Source organism: Capricornis sumatraensis, chromosome 9 (assembly GCF_032405125.1).
Source record: "Capricornis sumatraensis isolate serow.1 chromosome 9, serow.2, whole genome shotgun sequence".
Taxonomy (NCBI): domain Eukaryota; kingdom Metazoa; phylum Chordata; class Mammalia; order Artiodactyla; family Bovidae; genus Capricornis; species Capricornis sumatraensis.
The window spans coordinates 18737999-18757530 of NC_091077.1; the positions used below are offsets into that span (position 1 = coordinate 18737999).

The 19532-nt window shown below is 44.9% G+C and overlaps 2 protein-coding genes and 1 non-coding gene across 9 annotated transcripts in view; 2 read left to right on the forward strand and 1 right to left on the reverse strand.

Annotated features, from left to right (window-relative positions):
* SAFB (scaffold attachment factor B) overlaps nucleotides 1-9618 on the reverse strand; it is a 60818-nt gene extending 51200 nt beyond the window's left edge. For all 4 annotated transcript variants that reach the window (XM_068981315.1, XM_068981317.1, XM_068981316.1 and 1 more), the window contains exons 1-2: nucleotides 9411-9618; nucleotides 6402-6486 (exon numbers count right to left, since the gene is read on the reverse strand). In XM_068981315.1, coding sequence (XP_068837416.1) covers nucleotides 6402-6486; nucleotides 9411-9599 — 274 coding nt within the window. In that variant the 5' untranslated portion in view covers nucleotides 9600-9618. The remainder of the gene's footprint in view (nucleotides 1-6401; nucleotides 6487-9410) is intronic.
* On the forward strand, nucleotides 3927-3999 carry TRNAE-UUC (transfer RNA glutamic acid (anticodon UUC)). Its single transcript has one exon. It is a non-coding gene; the product is annotated as a tRNA-Glu (tRNA).
* A 408-nt stretch (nucleotides 9619-10026) lies between the features above and the next one.
* The window catches only part of SAFB2 (scaffold attachment factor B2), a 28441-nt gene continuing 18935 nt past the window's right edge, over nucleotides 10027-19532 (forward strand). For all 4 annotated transcript variants that reach the window (XM_068980587.1, XM_068980588.1, XM_068980589.1 and 1 more), the window contains exons 1-6: nucleotides 10027-10269; nucleotides 11318-11402; nucleotides 15368-15432; nucleotides 15521-15724; nucleotides 17842-17904; nucleotides 18599-18626. In XM_068980587.1, coding sequence (XP_068836688.1) covers nucleotides 10084-10269; nucleotides 11318-11402; nucleotides 15368-15432; nucleotides 15521-15724; nucleotides 17842-17904; nucleotides 18599-18626 — 631 coding nt within the window. In that variant the 5' untranslated portion in view covers nucleotides 10027-10083. The remainder of the gene's footprint in view (nucleotides 10270-11317; nucleotides 11403-15367; nucleotides 15433-15520; nucleotides 15725-17841; nucleotides 17905-18598; nucleotides 18627-19532) is intronic.

Here is a 19532-nt window from a genome sequence, read left to right on the forward strand (position 1 = left end):
GTTGAGCACCGAAGAATTGATGCTTTTGAACTGTGATGTTGGAGAAGACTCTTGAGAGTCCCTTGGACTGCAAGGAGATCCAATCAGTCCATTCTAAAGGAGATCAGCCCTGGGATTTCTTTGGAAAGAATGATGCTAAAGCTGTAACTCCAGTACTTTGGCCACCTCATGTGAAAGAGTAGACTCTTTGGAAAAGACCCTGATGCTGGGAGGGATTGGGGGCAGGAGGAGAAGGGGACGACAGAGGATGTGATGGCTGGATGGCATCACTGACTGGATGGACGTGCGTCTGAGTGAACTCCGGGAGTTGGTGATGGACAGGGAGGCCTGGCGTGTTGCGATTCATGGGGTTGCAAAGAGTCGGACATGACTGAGTGACTGAACGGAACTGTACTGAACTGAACTCATTAAAAGACTCATACCACTTCATGGTAAATTTTAGTTTACTAATAAAAGACCTACCCTCCTAAATAAATACATGACAGTTATTCTCCTTCTCTCCGTTGCACTTCTAAGAGGTAACCATTGATAGCAGTTTGGTGGTCTTTGAAACCATTTTCTTTCAGATTTACACACATACCATTCAAATGGAAATAAACTTGTTATGTATGGAATCATATTGTATATACATTCTGTTACTCAATAAAAGCCTTGGAAAATTGTCTTGCCCTTATACATTGATTCAGCCCCATCATTTATTTCATGCTACAGAGTTCCTTAGTTTAGTCACCCCTGTCCCGAAAGCAGCTTTGTTAATTTACCATTTCCAATGACTTCCCATTTCCTCACCCCCCTGGTCAATGTGGGATATTGAGAATTATGTAAATTTTTACCAGTGTAATAGGCAAAAATTATTCTATTTGCTTTCCTTCAAGGAAATCTTTTTTGATCATAGGCCTTGTTTGTTTTCCTTTCATCTGTGACCTGCCTATTCATCATCTCTGTCCTTTCTCTACTGGATTGTCTATTTTCTTTATTAATTTGTAGGAAGATTTCATGCTTTCTAGATATTAGTGTATTGCAGTATTTTCTCCCAATTGTATCTATTTATGGTATGTTTTTGGAGAAGGCAATGGCACCCTACTCCAGTACTCTCGTCAGGAAAATCCCATGGATGGAGGAGCCAGGTGGGCTGCAGTCCATGGGGTCGCTAAGAGTCGGACATGACTGAGCGACTTCCCTTTCACTTTTCACTTGCATGCATTGGAGAAGGAAATGGCAACCCACTCCAGTGTTCTTGCCTGGAGAATCCCAGGGACAGGGGAGCCTGGTGGGCTGCCATCTATGGGGTTGCACAGAGTCGGACATGACTGAAGTGACTTAGCAACATGATATGTTTTATTAAGAAAGACTTAAAACTTTAAGACTTTCAAGTAGCTAACTTTATTTTTCTTTACAGTTTCTTCTAAAAAAATTTTTGGCTGCACTGCACAGAATATGGCACCCTCCCCAGAGACACAATTACAAACTTTTCTATGGAGCAACCCAACCAATACCCTTAAGTCACTTGCACAAACTGTCAGGATGTGCCCCTAGGAGGGAAACAGAAAAATCACACTTCTGGTGGTATTTCTGACAAAAGAATATAATTTGAACCTAATCATGAGAGGAACCCCCCTCCACAAAACCCTCCAATAAAACCCAAATTGAAAAGCAGGTTTCAAAATAGGTGGTCTGTACTTTTCAAAAAAAAACAGTACTGTCACAATCACAAAGAAAGTCTTGGGAAGTGCTGCAGATTAAAGGAGATCAAGAAGACATGATAACTGAAGACAATGCAAGACCCTAGTTTTTTTCTTTTGCGTTATGAAGAATATTGTTGGAACAAGTGACCAAATCTAAATAAGACTAGCAAACAGTATTATATCAATATTACTTTCTTGATTTTGATAACTACATATATAGTTATGCAATGTTCTTGTTTTTAGAAAATACTATAGAGTGTAGGGACAAAAGGGCACACGTACTTGTAATTTATTCTCAAGTAGTTCAGCAGAAAAGGAAAACTATATATATTACACTTGTTTTATCCTTTTCTTTCTCCCTCCATCCCTCTCTTCTGTCCTCCCTCTCTCTGCTGAGAAAGAAAAGGTTAAAACAAATGTAAAAATGACATCTGGGGAATCTGGGTGAGGATTTATGAGAATTTCTTGTATTAGTCTTACATCATTTCTAAGCATGAAATTATGTCTCCTAAAAAGAGATATACTGTACATTCATGTTCAAATTCTTTTGTGGATCTACACTTTCATTTATTTTGGCTAATGATAGAGGAGCTGAATAATTTGGGTTGTATTAACATTTTAGATGAATTTTTAATTTTGTATGTGCCAATTTTTCTCCCAAAATAGCTGTATCATTTTACATATTCTACAGCAGTAGGTGGAAGTAGGTATGGAAGTTTGTTTTTCTATATCTTTTAAACAGTTGTTTTCTAGTATTTCAAATCACTTTAATTTTCATTTCTTTGTTAGCTAATGATAAGCAATTTTTGATGTGGTCATTGGCCACTTATTTATATTTTCTTGTGAAGAATCTATTCAAAATTTTGCCAATTAGTAAAATGTATTTGATAGTTATTTTCAAAAAAGAAAGAAGAGATATCATGTCAAAAGAAACAAAAACAACCCAATAACCCAGTGGCTTAGAGGTAAAGAATCCGCCTGCAATGCAGGAGATGTAAGAGATGTGGGTTTGATCCCTGAGTCAGGAAGACACCCTGGACACGGCAACCCACTTCAGTAATCCTGCCTGGAGGATCCCAAGAACAGAGGAGCTTGGCAGGCTGCAGTCCCCGGGGTCACAAAGAGTCGAACCCAAGGGAAGCGACTTAGCACACATGCTTGCAACACACAATCAGGTAATAGTTTTAAACACAGACATGCTGACTTTGCTCTTCTACTTAAATTACTTTGTTGCTAATTACTTTAATAGAGTCTAAAAGAGCTGAACAAAGTACTGGTGTAAAACTACTTTGGAGGAATGCTGAAATTACCTGAGTTATGCTTTCTAGGCTGCCTGCCAGAGCAGGAGATTGGGGTTCGATCCCTGGGTGGGGAAGATCCCCTGGAGAAGAGAATGGGTACCCACTCCAGTATTCTTGCCTGAGAAATCCCATGGACAGAGAAGCCTGGCCAGCCACAGTCCATGGGGTTGTACTGATCAACTAACACTTCCACTTTTCATGGTTTCCAGGATTCTGATTAAAACAACCAAATTTCAAACAATTTTGAATTTGTTCGAACAGGGCAGGAAAAAAAAACACCTCTATTTTCAGCTAAAACCTTAACTGCAAAATATAATTACTCCAAGCTAAGACACCAGACACAAAAGAGTTTGTACTGGAAATTCTGTGGCAGTCCTGTAGTTAGAATTACATGTTCTCACTACTGAGGGCTTGGGTTCAATCCCTGGTCAGGGAACTAAGATTCCCACAAGTGGCATGCACCTGCCCAACTTTATATTGAATGGTTCTAGATGAAGTTTTAAAACAGGCAAAACTAATCTATGGTCAAAGTAATCACTTTTTTTCCCCCTGAGGGACAGGTAGGTAGTATGATTGATTGGGCAAGGGCATAAGAAATTTAATAGAAATCCCATATTGGAACTTCTCTGGTGGTCCAGGGGCTAACATGCCACGCTCCCAATGCAAGGTCAGTCACTGGTCAGATAACTAGATCCTACATGCTGCAACTAAGACCAGTACAGTCAAATAAATACATTATATATATATTTTTTTAATCCATATTTTGATCCCTACTTACTTCATTCACATCACATGCAAAGATAAATTCCAAACAAACTCAAAATAAAACAATAAATATTACTCCATAATGCAGACTTTTTAAAAAGCAATTTAAAGCAAAGGACAGTCTTTCAATATACAAGAAAAAAATCTAGAAGCCTGGACAGCTCCTAAAATAGGAGCCTGGATAGCTCAGTAGGTAGAGTATCAGACTTTCAATCTGAGGGTCCAGGGTTCAAGTCTCTGTTCAGGCGTGCTGTCCTCTACTGTGGGGCTTCCCTGATAGCTCAGTTGGTAAAGAATCCACCTGCAATGCAGGAGAGCCCAGTTCAATTCCTGGGTCGGGAAGATCCACTAGAGAAGGGATAGGCTACCCATTCCAGTATTCTTGTGTTTCCCTTGTGGCTCAGCTGGTAAAGAATCACCTGCAATGATGGAGACCTGGGCTTGATCCCTGGGTTGGGAAGATGCCCTGGAGAAGGGAAAGGCTACCCACTCCAGTATTCTGGCCTAGAGAATTCCATGGACTGTATGGAGCCGCAAAGAGTTGGACACGACTGAGCAGCTTTCATAAAATCTAGAAACCATATATGTTGACTGCATTGCCTGTATTAAAGACTAAAATTTTAAAGACCAAAACACCACAAAGTAGTTAAATCAAATAACAAACTGGGAAGAAACAATTGTGACATTTTATAGAGAGAAAGCACTATCAAAAGTCAGTAAGACTAACAACCCAGCAGAAAAATGGGCAACAGGCATGAAAAAGCAATTCAGAAAATAAAGGCAGTTGATTATCAGAAACTGTTTAACCTGTGAAGAAATAGAAATAAAAACTTTAGCTGTGGAGAAATTCATACAATGAGATATTTTTCTTCTATATATGAGGCAACATTAAAAAGACATAATATTCAGCATTAAGTGAGAATTTAAAGAAACAGGTACCCTCTGCCATTCCCTGATGGTGCTGGTTATCAACCAGTACAGCCTGTTGGAGAACTATTTGTTAAGAACTATTTTTAAAATAAAATGCACACATTTTTTGACCCAAAAATTCTACTTCTCTAGTTAACAAAAACATATTCGTTCAGCAGAGGTAATTCTGGTTCACGGCCATGCTGAAAACTGGAACAAATGGTCTAGTGATAAGACTGAGGAACTCAACTGTGGTACAATCATACAAAGAAAGATTATTCACTGTTAAAAAAAATGAGGTTTTTATTTTCAGCACTATTGAAAATGCCCTTTACAGGCTAAGTAAAAAAAGTAAAGAATACTGTGTGCAGTAGGAACAATTTTTTAAGGAAAGACAAAGGTACACAGGTGTGTGAACATTCTTCTGTATTTGTTTTTAGGTGACTTTAGACACACAGAAGTCTGGGAAAATATGCCCATAATCTTAGTAATGGACTGCCTCCTTTATTTAATGCCTATCTGTCTTCCTGAAAACTTTTAACACAAGGATTTCTTTTTTGTTAGAGAAAAAGAAAGCAAAAAAGGAGCTTCACAGCCTCTATTTCTTCCCTGCCCCATAACAGTCTATCTGTTGAATTTTTTCCCCTTAATTTATTTTTAATTGAAGGATAATTACAATATTGTGCTGTCTGTTGATTTTTTAAGTACTCTGCTTTGGAAAAAACACTGACTTGGGCAAATTGAAAAATGCATGATGAACTGTGGAACACAGTGATTTCATTGTGATTTCAAAGTGAGGTCACTGACTGCTCTTCTCCCAGAGCTAATATACCACACAACCTGGTTGACACTGGTGCTTGCCTCTCAGACATTTCACATCCAGGTCTTCACCACTGGCCAGGTGAAAGTATTTCATTTTGTTTTGGGGCCTGAGCAACAAAACCTCCAATTACCTAGAGAACTTTCAGGATAGCCCAAATGCCCAGTTTTAGCTGATTCTTTCCTAAAACAGTAATTGGATGTCACTGAATTCAATTAGGAAGTAATTCATGAGCAAATACTAAGTAGGAAAACAAGGAAGACACAGCTTCTGTCCTCAACAACCTGAAATTCAGTCCAGAGCAGTGCAGAGGACCTAAGGAGAGAAGACTTGCTACTGGTGAGATCAGAAGTTGTCTCTTGATGAACTAGGACTCAAATGCAGACAGATGAGGAGTGGGTGGAGTAAACCACATGTTTGGGACCTGACTGCAGGTGGATGTAACAGAGGAAGGAAGGTGGTGGGGGCAGAAGGTGGAAGGGGCCATCTGGGGCAATGGTGAGGGTCATTAATGCCATGTGGAATCTGGCTTTTATGCGGTACGAAGTTTCTGAAAGCAGCATCTATAAAAGTGACGACTCTGTTTTGGCCAGGCGGTATTTAAAAGGCAAGTTATTTTCCACAAGTCAGAGCAATAGGTCTGATACTCAAGTAATCCTAAACACTCTCTACCTCAAGAAGGTTAAGACTCTGGATAAGCAACAGCTGCTGAGAAACCTACAGAAGAAAATAAGTAAAGATGTCAGTACCTCTTCTGTGCTGAGACTTCCCAAATCCCATGGAAACAAAAACACACTGGAGAGATCTTGAAAGAAAATGCACACCTTCATTCAAGGTCCAGCAAAGATTCACAGGGCAGTCCACAGGCACATTAGCAGAGGAAGCCAGTTTGAAAGAAGTTCCTAACATTACCCTCCATACCTTTGCTGGATCTCTTTGGAGTCTTCTTATTTCCTTCAGAGGTAATTTCAATTTCATCAGGATTACCTCCCTCATCTTCAACTGCCTAAAGGGAAGGGAAAAGAAAAGTTCACCCAAAAAGGCAGCAGACAGACTTGACTATCACAGAAGCTTCAGGGGCTGATTTGGAAAGGGCCTCTCCCTACTCATTCATTCCTTCTTCTTTCTGTTGCAGCAAGGGCCCCAGAGGTAGACTGATTCTACCGTACCTTGGCTGCTTGGTCTTAGGCAGGCTTATTTAATTGTTCTGAGTTTGTTTTTTACTCTGGTGTGAGGGGCTAATTAAAGTTCTGACCCTAGAAAGTTGTCAGGAGAATTCCTATTAGCCACAAAAAGCAAGCACTCATGGAACAGTCAGCTTATTTTTAGAATTATCACCACAATCTGATTGACCCTATTCCTGGGCCAAACTACCTATGACATTATTCAACACTGTACTGTTCAACTCTCTCCCTGATCCCTTTTTAACACCTGCACTAGCACCATCTGGACAGAATATGGGACATGGCATGGGATGGGACATGGACTACTTCACCCCTCACTCATCTCTCTGACGGATTCCTGAGGTCTTGCTCTCAACCACCAGGGAACCTTCATTGAACAATTATAAGGATCTCTTGGCAAGTCCCACTTCTCATCCCAAGAGCCTGTCCGTCACCTGACTACCTCCCACTTATGCTCAGCACTGTGTAGGCCACCAAGGAGCCATTCAGAGGAGGAAAAAAAAAAAACCCACAAAACAATCAATCAAAGGAACACCGACCAAGCCTGTCAATGCTGATATCCCCAGACACCAGGCTTCACAATCAGATTTTTGAAAACCCTTTCTCTACTGCATAGTCCTGGGAGCCCACGTTCTGTTTAAATCCATTTCAAATGCGGCTCTATTTGTATGTAGTTTCAAAAGTCTCAAAGATTCTCAGGAGTATTCTAGCTTGGTAAAGTCTAAGTTCAGAACAAAGCCTGGGGGCTCCACACCTAACCTGTAACAAGGAAAAAAAAAAAATCCTCTCCCTTCTCTCAGAAGCTAGAGCCAGAAAGATTTGGAGTTCTGTCCTGGCCTGAAGGAGGGTTCAAACAGAAAGCCCCTCAGGTCATCTCGTCCAGGTGCAGTGCTTACAGGGTTGTCCCTGGCGGCTAGAGGCTATGCGTCATCCTTGCAGGCCTGACTACTCTGTGTGTGTTGTCACCTCCACCTTCCCCTCTTTTGTTCTTCCTAAAAGAATAAACAAACCAAAGAAGAGACAAAACAACAGGTGACGGAAGTAGAAGAACTCCAGTACTTCCAGACTTGCTTGCGTCAGATGGCAGATGGGTGTTTGTGCATTTTTAAGCACATCCCTAAGAAACTGAAGAGGAGAGGAAGAAGGGATGGGTTTTTCCCCCCCATAGATGCTGGTGGAAGATCATACCAGCTTCAACCAACAGCCTGACAGGAAGGTTCAATGCCACCCTATCAGCATAGAAGGCTTGTGGACTATCTGGGGGAACAATGGCTAAAGCCTCCCCCACAACCCCCCCACCAACTTCCCTTTACTGACAGGAGGCCCTATGGCTAGTACCACCATGGATCACAGGTCCCTGGGTTCCAACTCTCCCCTCCTTGCACCTTCTTCAGGTAAACACTTCTGTGGGCGAACTGCCTGCCCTGTTTGCTTAGAGGGAGTTAGCGTCCATAGTGAAAGACACACACACTCGAGTTATAAAGGCACTACTGACTTAGAGCAAGTAACTCACCACTCTCCAGCCTGAATTTTCTTATCCCGACAATAGGAGATAATCCCCACTTCCTCTAAACGGCAATTAGCAATTAACAAACAAAAACCCGATCCTCTGTTGTTTGGGAGGCAGGAGAGGGTGGAAAGAGTCACAGACTGCACTGCTTGAGGAAGTGGGGGGGGGGGGGGGAGGATAGGTGACAAGGCATAGTTAGAGATCACAGAGAAGTCCCAAGACAAGAGACAGTGAAACAAAGAAGCCACCAGAATCTCACAAGAACAGGGAGCGCAGAAAAGCACACCTAACTCTGCTTTTCCAACGCATCCCTCAGAACCCCCAAGGCAGGGATCAGTAACATGCAGATTGCAAATACCACACAGTGCATACAGAGAGAAAAGTTAATTGTGACAGCAATTGCACTTTGAATGTTTATATGCTACAAGTAGCATGCCAAGCACATTTTGGGCCATCTTCCTTAACTCTAAAGATTAAGAATTAATATTTTTCTCTTTTGGACACAAGGAGAAACAGACCCAGAGAGGATTAAAATGTCTTTCACGCTCAAGATCGGGTCAAGAGACTGGCAGAGCCCTTACGTTCTCTTCAAGTCTAACTGTAAGTTTCATTTCTGGTCTTTATTACAGCAGCACTTTTCCTGCCAGGTTAAGACCCCGAGCCATTCCCCCTCAACCCCGCTCCCAATACCCTCTTAATAAGGTTACTTCGTAACGTACCCCCCTATTCTAGACTTCTAGGCCCTAACGGATCAAGCAGCATCTCTCGCCCCAGAGGAGGCTCCCGCAACGAGCACACGCTGGGTTCAAATCTCGACCTCCTCTCCCCGGCCAAGGGACCTTGGCCGAGTCCCCTGACTCCCCGGGCGGAGCGAGGATTTCAGGTTCCGCGTCCACTCTCAAAGATCGGGATGAAAGCAGCCGAAGGAAGCCCTAAAAAGCAGGGGCTGATGCGGATAACACAAGCCCATGGCCGATGTCACCCGCCACCTCGAACTTCCCCCGTTCGCGTCGAGATTTTCTTGTTCTCGCCCCGATGCAGCGCGGGGGCCCGCCGGGGCTCGGCGATCCCGCTCGGGCCTCAGCGAAGCGGGGACAGGCCGGGAGCGCCAGGCCCCGGGCAGGCCGCTGACGGGACCGGGCAGGGGGGCGGGACCCCGAGGCCAGGAGGCCCGTCGTCGCGGCCGCTGGGGTTCCCCGGCCCACCTGCTACCCACCCCCAGGGCCGCAGCTCTACCTTTCTAAGCCGTTCCATCAAAGCGCTCTTGTTGCCGCTCGAGTCCAGGTTCCGTTTCTTCAGCTCCGCCCGCAGATCGATCACCCTAAGGTCGGTGAGGCGCCGCGTCCCGGTCTCCGACGAGGCGGAGCTCAGAGCCGCTGCGCCCGCCGCACCAGAATCGCCTAAGCCGGACAGAGACTCCGCCATTCCAGGGACCTTGGCTCTGCCTACCACTTCACGCAGAACCCGGCCGGGTTTACCACAGCTCCCAGGACGAACTTGCGCTGCCTGTAAGAGAACCGCTCCGACGGCTTCGACGTTACTCCCTTCTGCGCAGGCGTACCCGGCGCGGGTTCAACGCCCGGAGCCGCTTCTGCTCTCGCGTAGTAAGAGCCCAGCGAGTGAGGTTCCAGGCGCTTTACGTCTCGCCGGCCTCCCGCCGCGAACTGCCAAGACGCACGCGTCCAGCAGTTACAGAGCCTGCGCACTGTTGCCGAGGGCCTGCGGTTGGTGGACGCGCGAGCATCCGACTGCGGCGAAGAACGCCTATTCGGACGGCGCGCGTGCGCGGCCGGAAAAGGGGGCGGGAGGAAGCGAGTGCGTCTTCCTCTGTGGCGGCGCCATTTTGTGCTCAGAGCCGCTACAGCCGCCGGCGGTGTGGGAAGTAGTTGGCGGGGACAGCACACCCGGGATGGCGGAGACTCTAGCAGGGTCCAGCGACTCGGGGTCTGCCACGGCCGCTGTCGTCTCGGGCGTCTCAGAGGTCGGGACGCGGCGACTCAGCGACTTGCGGGTCATCGACCTGCGGGCGGAGCTGAAGAAGCGGAACCTGGACACGGGCGGCAACAAGAGCGTCCTGATGGAGCGGCTCAAGAAGGTGAGGCGGCCCGGGGCCCCGGGGTGCCGCCAGAGACCGAGTAACGCCCCCGCGCGGGCCTGTCACTGCGACTGCCTGGTGCGAGGCGCCCCCGCCTGCCTCTCTCGTCGGGAACTCCGGTCCGAACTGTCAGGAACCGCGGGTCGGCTGTGTGACCTTGGCCCGACACCGCCCCTCTCTGTGCCTTGTCGCCTCCTTCCATTCAGTCATCTCAGTGTTCGGAAAGCCCGTCTTAGTCGTGGGTAGCCCCCGGACTTTTCCCAGGGTTGTGTGACCTTGGACAGGTGCTGTTCCCTACCAGCGCCTCAGTTTTCTCCCCTACGGAGCGGAGGATTGAAGAGTCTTTGACATTGCCCGGGAAGGAGCGATGTGCCGGTTTTTGGCCCAGGACGTTTGCGTTCACCGTGCCCTGCACCTGGCGGCTTCTCTCCCAGGTCTCCATCTGGCTGGCGCTTTGTTGTCATTTTGGGTCTGTCTTAAGATGTTGCGCGCGCCCCCCCCCCCCCAAGTGAAGACTTGCTCCAAGTCCATGACTTCCTGTATCGCACCATCCTGTGTTCATTGCCCCACTTCTCAGCATTGAACAGAGAATTGGGTATGGCGGGTGGTCATCTCTCATGGAATCAGGCTCTTGAGGGTAGGAACCTGGTGAATTCACCGGGGAGTCCCGAAGCACGGTAAGAAGACACTGTTGCCGTGAACCTGAGCACAAAGGGCAGTGCTCAGCCCTTGGCCCGCTGCCAGACCAAGTGTAACCTGTTCGTTACATTGTTGACTTAAAGTTGAGACAGTGTGGAGGTTAGGGACCGTTTTGGAACTCCATCAACCCTGACTGTGAGCCCCAGCCTCTTTTGGGTGAAGGGCCCAGAGAGAACCAAGTGGTACTGGGTTCACCTACTGCCTGGGGACCTGGCAGCCCACGTGGCAGAAACAGAGTTGCTCTTTGCAGGGAAGGGTTGCCTTTGTTGCTGGGAAATTGTTACAGAGGAAGAGCAGTGTGGGCCCCACAGCTCTTAACAGTGTTGTCAACTTTGTCTCTTCCCAACAGGCAGTTAAGGAAGAAGGACAGGATCCTGATGAAATTGGCATTGCCTTCGAAGCCACAAGCAAGAAGACAAAGAGATTCGTGAAAGGTATCCACTTTAACTTATTGCTGCTTGGGGTATCTACAGCAAGGGAGCTTATATAGAGAACTGGTTTTTTAGCATTCTTCTAGCCCTTCAAGTCAGGAGAGCTCCTTTGCCTCTCACTGTCCTCCATCTAACAGCTTGCTTTTCCACCACCTAACATGTAACTCTGTCAGGGTGCTGGGGAGGATTTTTAGGTGCCAAGTAAAATACTGGTGGCTCATCAGTAAAGAACCCGCCTGCCCAGGCAGGAGATGTGGGTTCGACCCCTGACTCAGGAAGATCCGTTGGAGGAGGGAAATGGCAACCTACTCCAGTATTCTTGCTTGGAAAACCCCATGGACAGAGGAGCCTGGCAGGCTGCATTCCATGGGCTCTCAAGAGTCGACTTGACTTCGTGACTGAACAACAATTAAAAACATTACAGCTTTTGTTTCTAGGATTAAAAAAGAACTAGCGTAAGGCACACTCTTAAAAGCTGCCCCGGCTGACCTGAACAACCAGATGCACCTACTTGTCTTCCTGGTTCAAAAAATAGGACTTAACCCAAGGAAAATGACAGCAGGCAGAGACCCAATAGAACCCAACTTCTTTAGGGTCCAAAATAGGTTGTTGGAACATTTGCCTGTTTTACTAGTGTGATATTTTGTTTTCAAATCTAAATATAATTCACATGTTTAAAGTGTATAGTGCTGTGCTTTTTAGTATATTCACAAGATTATGAGGTCATCACTACTCTTAGTTCTAGAACATTTTCATCATCTCAAGAAGAATCACCTATCCCCCATTAGCATCAGTTCCCACATCCCCCTGCCCCCAGCAGTATCTAATTGAGGTTTTGTCTCTAAGGATTTGCGCATTCTAGACATTTCATGTAAGTAGAATCATACAGCATGTGACCTTTCATGTCTGGCATACTTCATGGAGCATCGTGTTTTTAAGGTTTATCCATGGTATAACATGTATCAGTGCTCCTTTCCTTTTTATGGTTGACAGCAAAAGCTTGGGAACCTCACTAACAGTGGCCCTCATTTTCAGAGTTTACTGTGATAAGGACGGCATAATTTGCAACTCCCATATGACGGGCTTGTTGTCTTGAAGGGTGCTGCACAAAAGATTTTACAGCTGTCCATGTCCCATTCACCTAAAAAAGTGCTAATTTCAGGCAGTGGGATACAGCTGCTCAGAAAGTAAAAAGAAAAGACTTTGTATTTTCCGCAACTTCTATTTATATTTCCCACAGCTTTTTCTAGCAGGATGACTTTTCTAGAATTCAGTGAACTGTTTAAATATTATGCATGTGTTTTGAAAGGTTAAATTTTTGACTTAGGTTATGTTTAAAGGGGTTTAAGTTTAAAACACTGGTATCTTTCCATTGCTCGTGAAACTGTCTGTATTTCAGCAGTAGACATGGACCGTTGAAACAAACCAATCATGAGGGATGGGTCTACAGCAGGAAACATACAGATAGCCTGTTTGTACTTTTCTGTTAAGTTACCCATATCTGAAAGTTTGGTTTTGAATAGCTGAAAGTTTAAACTTTTTTGTGTGTAGGTGCTCATTTTAAACTGTGAGGTTAGGCTTACTCATCAGAATGATTTTGGCTCCTATAAGGAATCTTTGAATCATTAGAAAAACAGTTGAGTGCTTCCAATACATGTCTGAATGAGTTAAAGCATAGATCAGCTCAAAGCTACTTGGAGTTAGCATTGTGTCAGGGAAGCCTTGATAATTACTTTTGGTGTAAAGTGTTTGTACCAGTACAGGTTGGGGTTAGAAAGGCACTGGTACCTTTCTTTTTCACAGAAGTCCCCAAAGCCCAAGATCCTGGGGCAGAAAACAGCTCCTCCAGGTTGTAGAGCTAGTATGTTCTCCAGAGGCGTCTGGGCATGTGGTTAGTTATACAAAGTGCTAGGTCCTCATGGTGTTCTGGTTGAAAATTAGGTCCTCAAGGTTACTAGGCATCAGCCAATGGATTTCCAGAGTCTGCCACAAAGTTGGACTGATTCTGGGAATTCGTGAGTAACCACTGCCTTTCAAAAGTGAAAGGAAGCTGAACTTTGAAAGTTTCATTGCAAGTCAGTACTTGAGTCCTTTTCCCCAACTCATCTAAATGGACAGAATTGCTGATAACTGGGTGTGTTTTGAAAGATCATTCTAAATTAGGTTACATTTGGGATTAAAATTGGATAGTCTGTGCCATTCCCCTGTTCTGTTCCCCCACCCTTCAGTTTTTAGTCAAGACCCATCCCTTGGGATTGGGGCGCAGCCTTTGTGCCCAGTGTTTATCTTTCTCACTCCCACTTAGGGTGCTTTCTGGTGAGGTTTTTTTGGTCTGCCTCTCTCCTGTTTACCTTCTTCATAGGCACTTCAAGCTACTGTTTGAGGCTGGAGAAATTCGGTGCAATTATCAAGCATTTTAAATAGTGTGTTTCAAAAGGTTATGCCCAGTTCAGATATAATGGGAGGTGGGACAGCTCAGTTTTTGAGTCCCAGCTTTGGAGCAGAACCAAATTCTCCTGTCAAATGCAAATAATAAACCTGCTAGCATTGTGAGGGATATTAAATAATGTGAAGAGCACAGTGTGTAATAAAACTACATTTCTTGAGTAATCATTGATAATAATGGGAAATGAAATACTTAGGATATTGCAGTTGGCATCTTTAAGCACTGATTGAGGTTTCTTCAGACTCACAAACATAGCGTTACGGTTGTGGAGGGTGGGGTGTGTAGGGCGAGCAATGGAGTGGTGGTTTGGGATCAGCAGATGCAAACTACCATGTGTAGGTTGGATCAACAACAAGGTCCTACTGTATAGTGTAGGCAACTGTATTTGGTATCCTGTGATAAGCCATAATGGAAAGGATATGAAAAAGGACATATATATGTGTGTGTGTATAACTGAATTATTTTATAGCAGAAATTAGCACAACAGTGTAAATCAACTAAACATCTATAGAATAAAGACCGAGGCTGCTTAAGTTGCAAAACTGTGATATGCCACAGCATTTTGCATACTCGGCAGTGTTGATAGTTTGAACCGAGAGCTTTGTGGTAGGGTGCTTTCCTTTGTGTTACTGTGTGCTGGGCAGCATCCTTCGCCGCTGCCCACTACATGCCTGTAGCACTGCCCGTCGTAACACTAAAAATGTCTCTAGGCATCACCCTGTTACATCCCACATCCCCACTGACCGCCCCCCCATACTGGCCTCCCACATGTAAACATCCGTGCCATGGTTTGCTTTTCTTCGGGATATTAGTCTGTATATGCCCTTCTAGAACAGGTCACCTTTGTTTTGCACATCCTAAGGGGAATTCTAGAATATAGGTATGTACATTTTTAAGGCTATTGATAACAGGGAGCCCAAAGATTTTACTTACTTTTTAAGAGTTTCCACTTTCTTTCCCTTCCAGCCCCATTGGGAATACCTGGCATCACTCTCAGTAGTCCTTTTGCGTTCGCAGAGCCCAGGGTGAAAATAGACTTTATGGTACCCTTTGCCTTTTTGCCTTGAGTAGAAAAAAGCTTCTGGGCTGAAGAATGACAGAAAGCCAGAGGCTTGATGCAGTGGGTGGAACGAAGGGGACCTCACAGGTCTGTTGTCCAGCCCACACTCTTAGGGTGTAGTTCTTTGGGTGCTGTATGGACATGACTTTTTAAATTTACTCATTGGGAGATGCCTGTTTTTATCCTTTGCTCATTTTTGTTTGAGGATGTTTGTGTTAGTTTGGTTTGGAAACCTTTTGAAGCTTTGGCTATTTTTGTGCAGAATCAAAATACTCTGATGGTATTACAGAAATCCTAGATCTTATGTTCCAGTTGAGACAAAACTGTACGTGATAGACGAACAGTCGCATTCAGCTTCCTTGTATCATGTTCTCACCAAGACTGAGCTGTGTCGTCCTGCAGAAGCTAATTACAAGGCCAGAACCCAAGTGCTATCTGACTGAACAATTTTTCTGTTATTAGAACAAAAGGCAGAAGAGGAAGGTACTGAAGACAATGGCCTGGAAGAAGATTCCAGAGACGGGCAGGTAGATGCCATGACAACAGAGGGGGCGGCAGGAGCTCTGCGTCCCAGTCCACCTGGTAGTTGACGCCTTTCATCGTCCCTCATTACAGGAGGATATGGAAGCAAGTTTGGAGGGTTTGCAGAGTATTGACATGATGGACGTTAATGTGTTAGAAGAAACCGAAGTTGAGAACAGCACTGCTCCAGACTTCGGGGAGGCTGGCACTGATAGCATCCTGGAATCCCTTTGTGAGAGCAAAGACTACGTGGCCACGCAGCTGCAGGAGCTCCCGGCTCAGTTCACAGGACACGCTGTAGGTAACGCAGTCGCGGTGCAAAATGCTGCAGCCCTGGGGCTCTTCACTGTTTGTGTGAGCTTCTGCCAAGACGGAACACGCTGATGGTTGGTTAAATAACACGCAGCTAAATCACCGTTTGGTGTCTAAATCTTGGTGTTAAATTGCATCCATTTAAACTCAACACAGATCAGATCTTAACTAATGGATAACTTCTCTGTAATGCTGGAGAATATTTCTGTAATTGGGTAGGGTACACATTCTTAGCATAAGTCAAAAGTCTGACGTTGTTAAAAGTATTTTCTTTGAAAAGAAAAGAGGTTTAAAAAATCTATAGACAGATAAGAAAACAAACAGTTCAAACTTCCTGTGTATGAGGGAAGACTTTAATTCTCTTAAGCAACATCATAGTACCAGCTTTTCACTTTGTCTTTTTGGCATAAAATTTCCTGGTGATCCTCCTGGAACTGGTTGCCAGTTTAACCTCACCACTTTGGCATGCCCAGCTGTCTTAGTTTGGTTTTATTTAAGGCATTCTAGCTTTAAACTGGAAAAGAAGTACCCTTATAGGACTGAGCTTTAAACCTTTAAGGTCAATAGTCACAGATTCCACACGTTGCCACAGCTTGACATAGGCTACCATGGAGCTTTGGTTTATTCTCTCTGTGTGATCCTATTGTGTGTTAATTATTTCCATAAAATAGACTTGACTTCTTGGTTAATGGAAACATCCTGGTCATAAGCTTCAAACCTGGATTTTCCTGGCGGTCCATTGGTTAGGACTCTGTACTCCTAGAGCAGGGTGCATGGGTTCAGTATGTGATTGGGGAACTAAGATCCTGTATGCTGCATGACCTGCCTTTCCCACCCTGCCCCCAAAAAGATTTCAAACCTAAGAAAAAAATCTTTAGGGAGGGATATTTTTGTATTTCACTTAAAAAGTTAGAAAGCTTTCAAATTTAATAACCTTTAAGATACTAGTTTTCCTTTAATATGCTGTGCCATGCTTAGTCACTCAGTCGTATCTGACTCTTTGCGACCCCATGGACTGTAGCCCACCAGGCTCCCCTGTCCATGGGGATTCTCTAGACAAGAATACTGGAGTAGGTTGCCATGCCCTCCTCCAGGGAATCTTTCCAACCCAGGGATCGAACCCAGGTCTCCCACATTGCAGGCGGATTCTTTACCATTTAAGCCACCAGAGAAGCCTAAGAATACTGGAGTGGGTAGCCTGTCTCTTCTCCATGGTATCTTCCTGACCCAGGAATTGAACCAGGGTCTCCTGCATTGCAGGTGGATTCTATACCAGCTGAACTACCAGGGAAACCCTTTGTTTAGTAGATACTAAAAAGAAAACAAGTTAAATATTTGTTTTAAAGTATACTAGGGGAAAGTGCCAGGTTATTGTTATTTTAAAATAATTACTACCAAGTAAAATCAGGAATGTGAAGTTCACTTTCCCTTTGAGTCAGCTTCAGAAATCTGAGGCTGGGTAGGGTATGCTGACCACCAGTGTGGGGAAACTGCTTGGAGAATGAATCTGCTCACTCGTTCGTTCATTCAGTTGGTGCTGCCAGAGTGCCAGCTGCCGTGAGCCACTGTCAGAGATGCTAGGGCTGCCTGATCCTGGAGCGGGCCTAGAAACAGGGAGGCAGGTGATCAGCAGAGTAACATCATCCCCCCCCTTACCCACGGTTTTGCTTTCTGAGGTTTCAGTTACCTGTGGTCAACTGGGGTCTAAAAATATTAGATGAAATAAAACAGTTCTTAAACGTTCTAAATTACATGCCATTCGGAGTAACATGATGAAACCTTGCACCATCCTCACCAGGACAGAAATCATGCTTTTGTCCAATGTATCCATGGTGTATGTACTCCCTGTCCATTGGTATGGAAAAACGTGGTGTTTAAGGCCTGATGCTGTCTGAAGTTTTAGATAGCCACTGGACTTTGGGACATATCCCCTGTGGCTGAGGGGCAGCTGCTGGGATCCAGCAGTGGGTTTGCAGATGGCGTTTGGCATCGTGAAGAAAACAGATCTGTAGGTGGCCTGGAAAACAGATCTGTGGTGCGCTGTGGGCCTTGGCACTCATAATTCTGTCTCTGCAAAGAGGTCTTGGCACTTTTTCTTTCAGGTTGATGGCGAAGGCTTCGAGAACGCTTTGGATGCTTCATCATTGGACTTCAAAGTACCTCCGGTAGGTTACTGTCTGGTTCTGCACGGCTAGAAACCTGACAAGAGTGGTGAATTTTCCACAGTTAAAAAGAATGAGTGAGAGTGCGTGTGTGTGTATAAACAACCCATTGCACTTTGGTCCTGCGGGAAGCTGAGCATAAGCGGGTGAGCTAAATTGTCAGGGTCAGGGTTTGCAGCCTAGTGGGCATGGTGTTAATGACCAACAAGAATGTAACCAGAAGGGAGAAGTGCAGGTGATTGGGTTACACAAACACTAGAGGGCTTCCCAGAGGAGTTTCTCTGTCAAGAGTTGAGGTCTGGCGAGCCAGTCAAATTAGTCAGTTGAAAGGGTAAAGACTTTGGGGCCTGTTGCAAGGATGGACAAAACAAGGTGGAAGTGAGGTGGAGGGCTGCAGAAATAGGTGGGCTGGACTCACAAAGTGCAGGAGCTAGTGTCTTCAGTCAGGGTGGAGTTAGGGAGAGCTGTCCAGCAGGGTGGAGAAATGGTTTTGTTGACACGTTCTAGTTACACATAAAGTTCCATCTTGGGGGAGAGATTTTTCTCAGATCTGGTGTGATGTCTAAAGCAGTCATCTGTGTGATCTCTGCCTGGACTGGGAAGTTGTTGCCAATTGCAGAGGCCTAACTGCAAGGGGGGATTGGACGGGCTAACATTAAAGTGCTCTGTGAGTTTTGTCTTTTCTTTTTCTCAATAGGATATTGAAGAACCTCTGTTGGAGCCAGGTACTGATAAGAGAAACACAACAGTTATGGTTTGAAAGTCTTCCCACTTTTCTTTTAAAGCTGTTTATATATTTTAAGCTTTTTTATGGTTTTATGAATTATTTTAATGGTGGACAATCCAGATCGTACAAGGATCAGAGATTGGAAACCCATTCGTATCACCAGATCTATGGAAGTGCTGTTCTGGTTTCTGGAGGTCAGATATGTTAAGTGAGATATAGTGATGACTTTCATCTCTCTAACCATGTAGAGTGGCATTTAAGTACTTCCCCTGCCCCACTTTCCCCGGTGATTCTTCCATGTGTTTCTACACATGAAGCAGATGTTGTATTAATTCCTGCAGTCGTTAGATTAATGCAGTGAAGGTAGGACAAAGCGGTGGTCAGGGCACTGATTGCCTGAGAAGTGACTGAATTCCAGAAGAGCAACCAGAATTTCTCCACGAAAATTTCCAACGTGTTGGTCCCCTTCTGGACTGCATTTGTCTCCTCCGGCGGAAATTTCTGGTTTTCCTATTGGACTGTTCTGTTAAAAGAAATTCAAAGAAATTTGAAGGTCGAGCTGTCCTTGAATGGTGATCGCGTTCAATTCAGCACCTTGGACACTGGAAAAATAAGGAGAAGACCCATACTTGAACAAAAACATGGACGAGACTGTCGAGAAGCTGTCACACGGTTGTAGGTGTTTAAATCTGTGGGGGCCTTTTCTCTTCCATGTAGCATAGAGGCTTACTCTATAGTCGGTCGGAGTGCAGGTAGTGTAACCAGTGTTAAGTGTGTGTACCCGCGGGTTTTCCAATCTCTGTGTAGCTAGCAGTTCTCTTCGTGTTAGTGTGGCCGCCGTGCCAGTTCCGCATTTGTGATTGCTTTATTTCCCTGGTAATTAAACCTTGTGCCATTCTATTCC